Raw genomic sequence first — 14,693 nt, forward strand, 5'->3', positions numbered from 1 at the left:
AGTTCACGGAACCTGCAGAATCGTCCTTTTTAAACCAAAATCCAAAAACTGTTTAAACCAAATAAAGATCATTTCTATTTAAAAGTTATTTAGTTTTTCAAGCAACTAAATACATGTATATAAAAAACAAACTAGTATGCTGGATGGGTAGCCGCAAATCTAAATTGCGTTACGAAGCATTGTGACCGAATCTTCATCACCAAATGAAATATTTTCTTTCTACTATATTGCATAGGTGCGCTCAGAATGTAGTTAGTTACCTAATCGTTGGTGGTAAGCTTTTTATAATCGGATGTGGTTTGTGAAAATATCCGATCGTGAAACTAAACCATAGACAGGTTACTGACTACTCAGAATGCACCTCATTGCATCTACATTTCCAAAATCTTTATCTTTCTAACCTAAGTCGGCAAAAAGTAACACTTTTGTGGATATTAAGCACAAATCTAGGCCAAACGAAATTTCTTTTGCAAAAAGTTGCACTTACTAGCTCACTATAGACTCGTATTTGAAGTGTGGGGTGAACCGTGGCTTATAATCATCCAGTATCCCTGTCTATGTACATGTATACGTTCTATATAGTAGGCTATATATAGTACAGGGGAGCTGGATCTTAGTTAACCTATTCGTCTGGTGGTAAGCGTATTTACAATCGGATGCGCTTATGTGGTTTGTAAAAATATCTGGTCTTAGCTACAGATCACCCCCAAACTTCAAATACCAGCCCTTGGGAATTAGCCCAGACCACCCGCTGCAAACCAAGGGTTTGAATCGGTTGAAGTTTTAGATTTGAGGCTTCCCCGTGCTGACATCCCCAATGCTTATCAACTCTGTCAATGGTAGCGAGACAAGGGCAATGACTCAAAAGGAAAGACAATGAAATGAACGAAATTTTCTGGTGATATCAATTAAAATAATCTTTATTGATATGCACAATATAGAATTACTACAACTATTGATACATTTATAGTATCAACACAGACATAATAAACTATTGATACATTTAGTATCAACACAGACATAATAAATGCGAGAAGGAAGAAAAAACATCCACGACTGTCGTAAAAACAGAATAGAAAAAAAAACATATCAGGCTTAAGAAAATTGATACCTTGTTTCTGCATATGCCAAGTTGACCCGGCCGGCCGCCTATCTTACCCTACATAACTTGTAAAAAAATCATCATCAGGCTAGCAATTAGTTAGTTACCTAATCGTTGGTGGTAAGCTTTTGATAATCGGATGGGCTTTTGTGGTTTGTGAAAATATCCGATCGTGAAACTAAACCACAGACAGGTTACTGACTAGCTAGCAATAACAGGACCGGGCAGCTACCGGTATACAAATTTTATTGCAGTTCATTAAAGTCACCCGGCTGATGTGGAGAAACACGGTATCATTTTTGTTAGCCTTACCTCAACAAAATTCAACGAGTTCGGTTTGTTCCAAATAAAACAAAAAGAGATTTGTATAAATTTGTAATAAATAACATGATGGTTGTTTGCATAAAGCGAAACATTGACAAAATGCGCTGCAGAATTTAATCGACCTTCAAGAATTCTCGTCGTCTTCGTGCAGAATTTCATTCGCCGATTTTATGAGATTTTTAAAGTCATCGAAAATCTGGAAAAAAAGATCAAAACGGCGCTGAATAGAGTTTGAAATGAGCTGTGATCTTAAGCATACCGGTAGATGCTTTATCCGAGAGATGTCCTCATGAATTTTGAATTCTAGTCCCCAGGAACGGATCTAGGAAAATAAGGCAGGGGTCCAGATGAAATGAAAAATGAAATTTTTCAGATTAAGCAGGGCATCATAGGCTATTAGCGCAGTCCCACCCTCGGTATTAGAAATTTTTAGAGAAATACAGTAGAACTGGCATCATTCAGATCTTTCAATCCTGATTTCATTAAATTCGGATGAAATATTCAGTCCACTTAGTCTGGAACTATGTAAACTACCGGGTATTATTCATAATTCAGATTATACATAAATTTTAATTAAACAGTCCCTAGTCATCCGAATTAAGAGAGTTCTACCAAACAACTGAAAATATGCAATCTGGGCTGCCAACCTCTGAAAAGTGCTATCAGTGACAAATTGAATTTTTTTGCTGTAACATTTCATTGAAATGTGAAAGAAAATGTTCAAATTACATGTAATCAACAGTAAGACTCTCCGTAACATCTTTCATATTTTTGTAGGCATCAAACATATCAAATCAGTATTTCTTGTTATGGAATAGTAACAAATACTGAAAATCAGGAACAGTTGGCAGCTCTGTGCAATATCTGAGTGGATGACTTTAAGGGCAACATCAATGAGAAGGCATGAGTCTCCAGACCACTCCCTAAATCCGCCCCTGGTCTTCCAATTTTCCTAGATCCACCCCTGTCTATCACTGAGTGTAGACAACTTACATTGATTACCCAGGTTCTGTTGTTGAGACAGTGATCGAGTATTTCATTGCTCAACATGCCGATATCTTTCCACGTATCTTTTGCCAAATCGATTCTTGAAATGCAATGACGAAACGTAGTGAACTGAAAGTGTAACAGTCCGTGGTAGGTTTTGATCGCCGTCACCGCTTCGGCACAAATAGCAAATTCCTGAAAATAGATGATAAAACGCTGCTAATTTACCGTCAATATTTCCTAAATATCATTCATAAAGCGCTGGTGCAAAATCCTGCTGATTTCCATACAAATTCAGTAGAGAATATTACAAATCCCGACTGTATTCACAGAAAAACTAATTAATCGGTATCTGTGAAGTAGAAACAGGGTTCTTTTCAGCTCAGCATATCCTCAGTGGGAGCTGTTTTCGTTATCAAGCAATTTCTCGTGCAAACAAGAACGACGAGACACCAAAATCTCAAATTCCACGACTTCTCTCTGATTTTCTCAAGAACCCTGGAATAAACATCAGTGTACATACCGCGTGTTGTGATCCAAAAGCTGGCAATGCTTTCAATGTTTTTCTATTGTACGCGTGGCCGGTTAATTCTACTGATTTCACCGCTACGATCGGACGAACCGGTAAATGTGAACACACCTGACACGCTTTATTCAAGATTTTGCTCGGCGTTATGTGTAAATATGGACGTTTCTTTAATTCTTCCTACAAAAAAAATAACGGTAGAGTCGAAATGCAATGAACGCGATTCATCAAAAAAAATTACATCTTATTTCTTTTAAATACTGCATCAATTTCGCGCAGACAAAATCTCTGCAACATTTAGTGGAACCTTGTTACAAAAAACTTCAGGGGAAGATACAGCAAATACCTTAACACTATAACCGATAGTTTGTTATACGTATCCAGTATGAAATTATAAAATTTATCCTTTTTGGAAATTGTAGATTTGTGAAATAATGTATCTAATTAATCGTCATATCCAAGGTCGTTACAACGAGGTTCTACAGACAGTGGATCTTTAAATTCAACGGCCAAATCTAATTTCCAGTTCTAAAAGTGAGATCAATTTTACCTGGAATCGTATTTTCAAATCGTTTTGCAGATGTAACGTCATTTTCTCCTGAAGTGTCGTTAACGTGTTGACGATACGTCGTAACGGAGTTTGATAAAATTCATCTGAAATTACCATAAATTCACAAACACGTCGTATTAGAAATTGACACTTTATACAGACTATATAGCCAGGCGTAGGTCGGCCTTGCGACAGCTTGCAACTCATTGTAACGCGACTCACTGCAACCGCCAGCGACGATCGCGTCGCAACGACCAACCGACCTACACTACCTTGCGACTGCCAGCGACCCCAGTCACGATGAGTCGCACATGTTCTACTTTCTGTGACGCGACGCAACCGTCGCAACCGACCTGCACGCTCTTGCGACTGGGAGCAACTAGTCACACACAGTCGCTGACAATCGCGTCGCAACCGACTTACACCCCCACTTGTGATGCAACGCGACGATCGCCTCGAATCGCAAGGTCGACCTACACCTGGCTTAATGACACCGTATGAGAGGATGTCCTAACTACTGAATACGAACTGTCACACATACCATCCTTAGTCGCTTCGAAGAACGTATCCTCTAAAGCTTGACTCAGTAGAATTTGCAAATACATGTTGAAATCCTCGAGAAGTGGATCTTCTTCTTTTTCAGCGAGCTCGCACAAACTGAAGAGAAAATATAAAAATATATCAATACAGATTTTACGGGTAGTCGCTCGTAATCATCATGGGACGAACAATAAACTGAACTACTGCACGTTGGTCAGCCTATTTACAAATCCTCTGATTTTTTCATGTGATTTCACAAAATTCCCCTGAGTAAATCAGAGAAATTTCCAGGTTTAAAATGTTACGATTCATTCATTTTCCGTTAAATCTCGTATTGATAAAATAAATACGCGGTCTACAGCGTTATCCGAATTCCTTGAGTTTTTTGTGAAATTTGTCGAATACCCTGAGGCGAGTTTTCCCAGACTTTTTTGAAGTTTTCTGATTCCCTGAGTTTTCCGAGATTTCCAAGTCAATGGCCACCCTGTACTTACTCTAAAACTTTTGGTTGACAATACTTCAGCACTTTAACGACTTCAGAACCGCGTCTATGAGTTTTAAAGATCACATTGACTTCTCTGTATCGATTGTGATGATTATTAGTCCATGACGTATACTGCATCAATAGAAACAAAATATCAAATCATATCATATAATCACTAATGTACCTTTCTTCTTATAGGGCATTCCCCTTCAGATACAGCTCTTATGGCTCGGGGGTGTCCTCCTCAAATATGTAAATTTTCAATTAATATCTAATTAATCATGACATTTTTTGTATTCATACTTATGTTTATATATTCAAAGACACATTATTGGATCCTAGGACAATCTTGAACCCTCCTCATCCTGCCACTCGTCTAGATCCCCCTCCTAATCCTGCCACTGGTCTGCTGATCCCCTCATCCTGCCACTGGTCTGCTGATCCCCTTCCTCATCCAGCCACTGATCTAGATCCCTCTCCTCCTCCTGCCACTGGTCTGCTGATCCCCCTCCTCATCCTGCCACTGGTCTGCTGATCCCCCTCCTCATCCTGCCACTGGTCTGCTGATCCTCCTCATCCTGCCACTAGTCTGCTGATCCCCCTCCTCATCCTGCCACTGGTCTGCTGATCCTCCTCACCCTGCCACTGGTCTGCTGATCCTCCCCCTCATCCTGCCACTGGTCTGCTAATCCCCTCACCGAGCCACTTGTCTGCTGATCCCCCTCATCCTGCAACTGTTGAAGGGATCCCCCTCCTCATCCTGCCACTGGTCTGCTGATCCCCCTCCTCATCCTGCCACTGGTCTGCTGATCCTCCCCATCCTACCACTGGTCTGCTGATCCCCCTCATCCTGCAACTGTTGAAGGGATCCCCCTCATTCTTATACTCACTATTGTGAAAGCTTTATGACATTTTTCTCCGTTCATATCCGTTGCCTCGAACTTTTGAAGTAACCCAGCCGAATCCACGCGCCAAATCGGCCAATTTTCATCGGGAAATACCTTGTCTTCAACGATGAAAGTACCTTTCTAAAAACAATACACGCTAACGTTTTAATTGAGTCGCAAATTAAAGATGAGTAACTGATAGCTACAGATGCATACCTCCCATGGACAGGTGACTGTTTGTGTAAGTACAGGGGTAGATTTAACAGGAACCGTTTTACTGAAACAATATAAAATATACATAATTCAATTGCTAGTCGAATATGACAATAGGGTTGGGCGTAGTTAGAATCTGGGTTTGTGCACCCTGGGCGAAACAACTCTCCATCCATCCTAGTACGATAGATGACTCCTGAGTACTGTAGCTCAAGGGACCAGTTTCACTTTCTCTTTCACAAAGCAAAATTATGATTACAGTCGATTACAACCTTTTTCAGCTTTTCCTAATCAGCTTTCCGAACTTGGGGCGGTAAGTTACTTCCCTCCAACTAGAAGTGCTAAACACAGGCGTCATACAGTTGAAGCCTGAGAGAACAATCCTTGCAGGACACATTCTTAGCAACAAAGAAATCAATTTCACTGACCATGACTTGAGATGATACATATTGGTATGTCGTATGGTTTGCACTACACCGAATTGGACCAAGATTTATGAATTGTTGAATGAATTCTTCCCAATGCACTCTCTCGTCCGTAAGCCAAAGTAAACGTGGAACTTACATGACTGGTTTCGGTAGAATATGTCTTTGTGACCGCGGTGTTTTCAGTATTCGATTCTTCTCAGGTTGACTAGATGTGGCTCTACTAATAACAGGTGACTTCGATTCTACGGCTACGGGTAAAGGTAAAACCTTCTTTTTTGTTTCTCGGGCTTTGTACGTAAACTTTTTCTACAGAAATAAAACCAAAGACGCATCACAGGAAGGGGCCTTGCCTTTTTGAGCCAAAACCAAAAACTTGTTTTCAAAAATAAATACCCTTTTTTCTTCGGCAGGCGCCCACTCCGGGTCACTATCCGAATCATACATTTCTCTCTCTAACTCTTCTTCTTGTTCGATTAGAAATTCATCATCACTTTCATCATAAACATCATCATTCTTGCTGTCATCATTCACTTTAGTTGTCTCGTCCTTTTTTACATTGAAACTGTTAGCAGTGTAGTCTACTGTAGCAGGGATTTTGCGAGTTCTACTGCGAGTTTTACGAACAGGCGATTCAGCTGATGAATCATAGAAGAAAAAATACATATCAAACTGTTTATAATTAAACCGAGACCCGGGTATTAGTTGCACTCTCAGCACTTGGGGTTTTAAGATCATCTCGGTTGTATAGCCCAAACTAACAACTTAAAGACACGCCATTTTGGCAACTGGGCCCAGATGAAAGGAAGAGAACTACTTACCTGTAATATCACTCATTTCTCCTTCAATTAACTCTTCAGTTTTTACAGTATCTATGACTTTAGTTTTACCAGTATCTTCTACAACTTCAATTTTACGATTGCCTTCTACAACTTCAGTTTTACGATTGCCTTCTACAACTTCAGTTTTACGATTGCCTTCTACAACTTCAGTTTTACCATTGTCTTCTACAACTTCAGTTTTACGATTGCCTTCTACAACTTCAGTTTTACCATTGCCTTCTACGACTTCAGTTTTATCAGTGCCTTCTACAACTTCAGTTTTACGATTGCCTTCTACAACTTCAGTTTTACGATTGCCTTCTACAACTTCAGTTTTACGATTGCCTTCTACAACTTCAGTTTTACCATTGCCTTCTACGACTTCAGTTTTATCAGTGCCTTCTACAACTTCAGTTTTACCATTGCCTTCTACAACTTCAGTTTTACGATTGCCTTCTACAACTTCAGTTTTACGATTGCCTTCTACAACTTCAGTTTTACCATTGCCTTCTACGACTTCAGTTTTATCAGTGCCTTCTACAACTTCAGTTTTACCATTGCCTTCTACAGCTTCAGTTTTACGATTGCCTTCTACGACTTCAGTTTTACCATTGTCTTCTACGACTTCAGTTTTACCATTGCCTTCTACGACTACAGTTTTATCAGTGCCTTCTACAACTTCAGTTTTACCATTGCCTTCTACGACTTCAGTTTTACCATTGCCTTCTACAACTTCAGTTTTATCAGTGTCTTCTACAACTTCAGTTTTACCATTGCCTTCTACGACTTCAGTTTTATCGGTGCCTTCTACAACTTCAGTTTTACCATTGCCTTCTACAACTTCAGTTTTACCATTGCCTTCTACGACTTCAGTTTTATCGGTGCCTTCTACAACTTCAGTTTTACCATTGCCTTCTACAACTTCAGTTTTACCATTGCCTTCTACAACTTCAGTTTTATCAGTGCCTTCTACAACTTCAGTTTTACCATTGCCTTCTACGACTTCAGTTTTACCATTGTCGCCTACAACTTCAGTTTTAAAAGTGCCTTCTACAGCTTTAGTTCTTAATCTATCAGTGTCTTCTTCAACTTCAGTTTCCACATTGTTTACGACTTTAGTTTTACCAATGTCTTCAATTTCAGTCTGATCGATGTCTTCTACAACTACACTTGTGTCAATTTCTACAACTTTAGTTCTAACAGTGTCTACAGCTTTAGTTTTAATGGTGTCTACGCTTTCAGTTTTATCAATGTCTCCTACCACTTTTGTTTTAACAGCATTTAAAGCTTCAGTTTTAACAATGTCTGTGTGCTGATTGGCAGCTGGTGAATGATCGTTGTCATTGGTTACTGATAGTCTACGACGTTTGATTGTTGTTCTATCGGCGCTTATCTCAACTGTGTTCTGATTGGCTGTCACAACTGATGAATCAGCGTTGTCATCGGTTACTAATAAATGGGGACGTTTCATCGTAGCGTTATCGCAGTAATCCATCGTCGCTTCATTCATGACGCCACTGAAAAAGAAACAACAGATGTAGTTCTTCCCTAAATACACTGTAAACTACACAATCACAGCCATGTTTGGTCAAAACGAAAAGAGAGGCCCGGTAACAGGGTAACCTAGGGCTAGGCCTATTAAGTGTCCAGCTCATTTTCTTTCAGGTTATTAGTGACAGTCATCCTCATCTACTAGGTATTTGTTTGCCAACCGCCAAAGCTCATGCCAACATAGATCCTACCTACAGACCCTTCATTGGTTTATTACACCACCAAAGATTTCTTGGGCGAACAAGTTGCCACTAGAGAGTGAATCTGCCCGTGAAAAAGAGGGTTTTTGGGTGGTGCAATAAACCAGGAAAGGATTGCAGTGAGGGTTTGTGTTGCGTTGGTGAACCCAAGTGAGCCTTGGTTAGTGGGAACCAAACCCTGGCAAGCAAGGTTGGGTGACTGTTTGCCGGGTCGAAGGGGCAGGGATGCTCTAAACGCCACCACGAACTTTCTCTCTCTTCTTCTGGGGCTTTTTGGCTTTTTGCGCCTTTTCAATCCCTAAGATCAATGCCAGCCAAAGAAGTAATGGAATTTCGAACTACGAAATTATTTCGAAGGCAATTAGAGGGGCCTATAAATCCTTACCTTTAGAAAATAACCTCGAAAACAAAGTGACATTTGGGGCCCTAATTCAATTCAATTCAACTATATTCACAGTCAGTTGTAAAACCCGGAAGCCGGACTAATTTGGGTTTCAATCGCGTTAACTCCGATTCCGTGTTTTTAGCAAATCATCAATTCAAACGACACACTTTATTGATAGATAGTACACGTATTTGACAGCCCTCGATCGGTGATTATTAGTCGAATCAAATAAACCGTTTATAGACTCAATCATCAGCTGGTGTCCAGTGTCCGTCGTTTTGTAAGAGGAACTCAGCGCGTTGAAATTTATGTGAAAATCATGGTAAACTTTATGAGAAATCTATCGATAAATGTTAGACAGTTGTACTATTTATCGCCAGGAACCGTTAATTTTGATATTTTACTATTATTTTCAGTCAGCTCTGTTTAACTTTCAAAGTTTACTGACTGTGGTTTTATTATTGATCTGCACATGTGCGTACTTACGTTCGATTGCGCCAAGTATTTTGGATAAGAACAAAGAAGGGTAAGTTAAATGGATGGAATTAACCGGTCTGTCCACTACTGTCTGACACACCTGCTCTCCGTGCAATGTTTTGGACCGTAATTTCGTTAATAATCGGTTTATCTGTACATACTATGCATCAATTATTGTATTCATCAATTATGACTTTTCTTATCTTTGATTTCAGATTGCTAGGTATATTTTGGAAATCGGCAAGAATAGGTAAATAGATTCTTACTTTTTGAAGCTAGAATTTTCAATTATTTAGAATATCAATACCTGAAACTAGTTGGCATACCAGGGGTCAGTTTTGTTAGTTACCTTATCGTTGGTGGTAAGCTTTTATAATCAGATGGGCTTATACCACTGTGATATGGTCATGTGGTTTGTGAAAATATCCGATCGTGAAATAAACCACAGACAGGTCAGTTGAGAACAGTCCTATGACTATCTCAGTTCTATTGCTAATCTTAACGCTTAATGACCACTTTTGGACTAAACCATTTCAACTATGCAACTGACCCTGGTAGTTATGAGTAAAGCTTAATGCGTCGTTTATTCATCTGTGCTATTATTTATTTCTACAACAGGTGAAAGGAAGAGTCCATATGTAGCTGTATGTTGTATCGCTATGGCGTTCAGTATCCTGTTCCTGTCCTGATTCCATCCACTTCTAATCACGGGCATAATGCTAGCAATTACTGATGGTGCTTTATGGGGTCAATGTCGGTTCAGATGTCGGTGGAATTTTATAAAATTCTCTTTGAAACAAATTCCTGTATAAATTGTGTAGATGTCAACATGAAATAAAATACTATTGTATATATATATATATATATATATATGTCCTTGTTTTTCTGTCCTCTTGATGGTCAAAGGCTTTAGGATCTTGACTGTCCAAAATCCGAAGCAGGCTGCTAAATTGAATCTTTCAAGTCTCATGATTGAATACAGATTACATGGAGCATTTTATCGTGTGTTCACGATACAGTCGACAACCCTTGCCATGGAGTTGACCGGGCCAGAGATGACTAGTTGACTTTGCAAAGGTAAAAAGCAAAGAATTTTGATACAAAGAAAGTATATTAGAGATGAAATAATACCATTGTTGAACATGACAGCAATAAAAAGTTGGCTTGGCCTTAAAATAAAAGTTAGGTAATAAGGTACAATCGTACTCAAGTTGTCATAGGATGTCATTATGGTGACAACTCTCACTTAGAACAGTAAAATCATCGCCTTTCTTTTTTGACTAACTCTTGACGAAAATGAAATCATTCTTCTGACTGTCCTAAACTGGGACATCCCTTACTGATTTTGCCAGTTCCATTTTGAGTTAGGCGAGGTTTACTGGAAATACTCAAATTGTGATTAAAAAATAAGATGACTTATAGATTTCGAATGTACCGCTAAATTTTGGGTAACAACCAAAAAAATCACAGTGTGAGCAGTTAGTTAACGCACCAAGAAAAACAAAAATATATACAAGAGATTTCAAACATTATCCGTGAATAATAAATCTTTCAAACCATCTGAGGTTTCACTTTCCCACTTAATCCGATAAACAAAAACCCTACTATAACCGTCACATTGTCGAAAATCATCCGTATTTGGTTCCAAAAGTCTAAACCGCGTCGGCGCCAGTAACGCGTGTCTGTTTCGATCGATAACGTCAAAAATAATAACACTAAAACTATCAAATAACAGACGTCGACGATATACCGTCCGCTGAGACAAGTTAAAGCACCGATAGCGAGAGCGCCGACCACGACGTAAATCATAAGGTCGCCGTACAAAACGTGATCTTTAAACGCTTCCGTTTCCTCGGGTATATTCATGATCGAATACGCGTAGCACAGTAAATAAACACCGGTAACCGTTTCGCCGAGTCGACGCAGTTCGTTCGACGAGTTACGCGCGCTCGATATGAACGCTAACAACGTGTATACACCGACCGTACCGATTATACGTATTAACATCCGCACCTGAAATATAATAACAATAATCACATTCATTCAAATGCATCGAGAAAGTGGATTCAAATTTGCCCATTAATAAAATATGCTTTCATATAGCACTATTTTCTAAAAGGACTCACTATGTTTCACATAAAATACTTATTCAACCCAAGATAAAACACTGGGGCCGGTTGCTCAAAAGTTGGTTAAAGGTAACCAGCGGATAAATACCATAGTAACAATGAACTTTTAATTGTCACTATGTCAACTATCCACTGGTTAACTCTAACCATTTTTTGAGCAACTGGCCCCTGGATTCAAATATTCACTATGCTTCACATAAAATACTTATTCAACCCTGAGATTAAACACAGAGGCCGGTTGCATAGTCATGGCTTAGACTTAAGACCAGTCTAAGACCAACTTAGTTCTAGAGCCAATCTAACAACTTAAGACCAGTCTTAAGATTTACAACTTAAGACCAGTCTTAAGATTTAAGACCACTTTTGGACTTAAGTCACAACTGTGCAACTGGCCCCAGGAGTATTCTAAGCACTTAAAGCATTAGGAAACATGAAAGTTTTTAACTTTTTTTTTAAAAGCATTAACTGTAGTTCCAGGAATTATTCTTGTTAATGTCATTTTACCTTACGTATTATCGATTTTTACAATAAGGGTCAGAAACCACAGTTTGGGGATGCATACTGGATGATCTAAGCTATAGTTCAAAATTAATAGTTTCACAATCGTAGCTTACCACCAATGATTATTTAACTAACAACCAGGGGCCCGTTGCACAGTCGTGACTTAAGTCCAAAAAGGGTCTTTAATCTTAAGACTGGTCTTAAGTTGTTAGATTGGATATAGAACTAAGTTGGTCTTAGGCTGGTCTTAAGTCTAAGCCATGACTATGCAACCGGCCCCAGGTGCTTAGTTAACAAAAACTTTAAATCACAGCAGACTTATTACTTACCCGGACCCATTCCCGATATCTGACTGCAGGGACGCTCCAGATGCTATACCCCATATATAACAACTGCCCACAGTAAATTAAACACGCCTCTTTCCTTTTTAAATTCGATGATAAACAAACTCCGACAACGATAAATAAACCAACGTTAATGAAGATGACTCTTGGAGGAAGAAATGGGTAACTGAAATGAAAAAGCCAGCAGGGTCATGTCAGATGGACCAGTGGATAGGACCGGGGAGCAGTCAGCGGCCTGTCAGTGGTTTAGATTCATAAACGAATTTGGTATAAGCCCATCCGATTATAAAAAGCTTACCACCAACGATTAGGTAACTAACTAGTAACTTACTAACTACAAAAAAAAAGTCAGGCGAGTTCTATTATAATCAAATCATCCATAAAAAATTCAGAACAATTAGTAACTCAGGTGAAGTTGAAACATACTTTTCTCTAGTAGCTCTTTCACCTAGCAACATCAGTAAAGTAACCGCATTTGCGAATGGAAACCGCGTGTATAGGAAAAAAGATAACTTTTTGAGAAATTTTCCCATGGAGGTCGCCATCTTGAAGTAGACATAGGGAGGCGAGTGTTTGTGTAATCTGTCAAGTGCTGCCTCTATGCATATCGTTGACGGCGATTATGTGAACTAACATATTACTCGCATGCCACAGTAGGAATATTGCTCACGATATTCACCGCTAACATTAGTGTGATCCACGGGGGCATCTTCTTCAGTCTAAAGTGCATTGTATTCATTTGCAACCACCCGAAATATTTCTAATTTTTAAATAAACTTTTTAGATTCTTCACACATTGTGGGATTTTTTTACTCATTTCATATACTATGACGCAGTACTTGAATCCCGGCCAACATCAACCAAAATTGTTGCTTGTTTGATTTTACATTCTTCGGGAAACCCCGGAATCCCGTAACACTAAATCACACAACATGGAATTACAACGAATAAATCATGGACATTGGACTCGGGAACTTGAGTCTCGCATCGCCGGCTCGTTTCACTTGAGTCGCGCCGGTCCCTGGAAGGTATAAGAGGTGGCTGCCGTCCAGGACAGGCTTAGCCCATAGTCAAAACAATTTAAAACAAATTATTCATTGTTCATTTATTTTAGAAACAATTTGTATGATGTAAAATAAGAGTGAGTTTCAGAAAAAGGCAAGGCTTGTCGGTGACTGACAAAAAAGGAATGTTAGAATAAATGTAGTAGTTGGTTAATAAAGAACTAAGTTAAAAATATAACTACGATAAATATTTGGAATATGGAAATACAACACACTCAATATGCTACATGAATATGACAGTTTGGACTGGATTTCCTAAAGAGGATTATAAATTGATAAGTAAATAATGGCGTTTCATCCTCGATTTGAAAATATTCAAACTTTAACTGTATTTTATAGTGTGACTAATTTGATTCCAAAGTTTAGGACCTCCTCTTCAAGCTCAAGTGTAGCCTGTTCATCGAAATTCGTATTATGGTCTCATTCAATAGATAACTAAACCCATATATGCCAGAACAAAAAGTTTAGGACCGTTTAAGATTTTATTACGTTAGTATTTCTATTAACGACAAAATGGCGATTAGTCCTCGATGATGATGCATTGACCTCAAAAAGATCAGCGAACGTGCAAGGTAGAAGGTTAAGTGAATGACAATGATACATCTACCCGAGACGAATTATCAAAGAGCCAATGAGCAGGAAGGAGATGAATTCACCGAAGGTCCTATGTTATTCTAATAAGCCTGTTTTATGATTAGAAAACGCTCCTGTCAAATTAGAAAATCCCTGTCCAATACAACGCTTAGTTTAAGGGCCAGCTGTATCAGTCGTTCTTAAGTCCATAAGTAATCTTACATTTTAAGACTATATAGTCTTAGTCAGTTGACCACATATAACGTTGGTAAATTGGCCACATAACTAAGTTGGTTTTAGACTAGTGTTTAATGACTGTGCAACTGGCACATGGGCATCGGCGCTTTCCTACGTGGAGGCACCCCTAACAAGAAATAGTATCGCGAACCATTACAGGATTCGAATCTAATGGCATTTTGGTGGCGACAATCCCATTCATAACTTCTCGGCGGGAATATCATTACTAGTCATTGGTCAGTCTTGTGCAATATGACGTCACGCCGGTGTCGGTATATAAGGCCCGGTCACGGGATCACTCTTTCCAGTTCGGCCATTTTCAGGTAAGTTATGCTACGTCCATTTGATTTTTTTTGTTGATGAAATGTTTCTT

The 14,693-nt window shown here is 39.1% G+C and overlaps 3 protein-coding genes across 3 annotated transcripts; 1 reads left to right on the forward strand and 2 right to left on the reverse strand.

Moving 5' to 3' along the window:
- Nucleotides 1-936: 936 nt before the first annotated feature.
- On the reverse strand, nt 937-9,075 carry LOC141912588 (uncharacterized). The gene is made up of 12 exons (XM_074803879.1): nt 8,996-9,075; nt 6,860-8,376; nt 6,435-6,676; nt 6,178-6,347; nt 5,617-5,677; nt 5,404-5,541; nt 4,524-4,645; nt 4,031-4,146; nt 3,490-3,593; nt 2,937-3,119; nt 2,420-2,608; nt 937-1,622 (listed from the first exon to the last, which is right to left on the reverse strand). The coding sequence occupies exons 2-12, from the start codon at nt 8,367-8,369 to the stop codon at nt 1,551-1,553; spliced, it is 2,907 nt and encodes a 968-aa protein (XP_074659980.1). The 5' UTR covers nt 8,370-8,376; nt 8,996-9,075; the 3' UTR covers nt 937-1,550.
- Nucleotides 9,076-9,146: 71 nt separating this feature from the next.
- On the forward strand, nt 9,147-10,296 carry LOC141913083 (protein kish-A). The gene is made up of 4 exons (XM_074804526.1): nt 9,147-9,317; nt 9,412-9,521; nt 9,688-9,722; nt 10,091-10,296. The coding sequence occupies exons 1-4, from the start codon at nt 9,315-9,317 to the stop codon at nt 10,159-10,161; spliced, it is 219 nt and encodes a 72-aa protein (XP_074660627.1). The 5' UTR covers nt 9,147-9,314; the 3' UTR covers nt 10,162-10,296.
- A 295-nt stretch (nt 10,297-10,591) lies between these two features.
- LOC141912988 (transmembrane protein 101-like) lies at nt 10,592-13,050 on the reverse strand. The gene is made up of 3 exons (XM_074804427.1): nt 12,873-13,050; nt 12,432-12,612; nt 10,592-11,485 (listed from the first exon to the last, which is right to left on the reverse strand). The coding sequence occupies exons 1-3, from the start codon at nt 12,989-12,991 to the stop codon at nt 11,024-11,026; spliced, it is 762 nt and encodes a 253-aa protein (XP_074660528.1). The 5' UTR covers nt 12,992-13,050; the 3' UTR covers nt 10,592-11,023.
- Nucleotides 13,051-14,693: the final 1,643 nt, after the last annotated feature.

The sequence above is a fragment of the Tubulanus polymorphus genome, chromosome 11 (assembly GCF_964204645.1).
Source record: "Tubulanus polymorphus chromosome 11, tnTubPoly1.2, whole genome shotgun sequence".
Lineage (NCBI taxonomy): Eukaryota > Metazoa > Nemertea > Palaeonemertea > Tubulaniformes > Tubulanidae > Tubulanus > Tubulanus polymorphus.

Bases quoted from the DNA above. Each gene is read 5' to 3' on its own strand.
- LOC141913083 (XM_074804526.1), top strand. The intron at 9,522-9,687 runs GTAAGTTAAATG...CTTTGATTTCAG, and splicing joins TTGGATAAGAACAAAGAAGG to ATTGCTAGGTATATTTTGGA. The intron at 9,723-10,090 runs GTAAATAGATTC...TTTCTACAACAG, and splicing joins TTGGAAATCGGCAAGAATAG to GTGAAAGGAAGAGTCCATAT.
- LOC141912988 (XM_074804427.1), bottom strand. From the start codon at position 12,991: ATGGCGACCTCCATGGGAAAATTTCTCAAAAAGTTATCTTTTTTCCTA. The intron at 12,613-12,872 runs GTATGTTTCAAC...TTTTCATTTCAG, and splicing joins GAAAGAGCTACTAGAGAAAA to TTACCCATTTCTTCCTCCAA. The intron at 11,486-12,431 runs GTAAGTAATAAG...ATTATATTTCAG, and splicing joins GATATCGGGAATGGGTCCGG to GTGCGGATGTTAATACGTAT.
- LOC141912588 (XM_074803879.1), bottom strand. From the start codon at position 8,369: ATGAATGAAGCGACGATGGATTACTGCGATAACGCTACGATGAAACGT. The intron at 5,542-5,616 runs GTATGCATCTGT...TATTGTTTTTAG, and splicing joins CAGTCACCTGTCCATGGGAG to AAAGGTACTTTCATCGTTGA. The intron at 4,646-5,403 runs GTGAGTATAAGA...CTATTGATGCAG, and splicing joins GTCATAAAGCTTTCACAATA to TATACGTCATGGACTAATAA.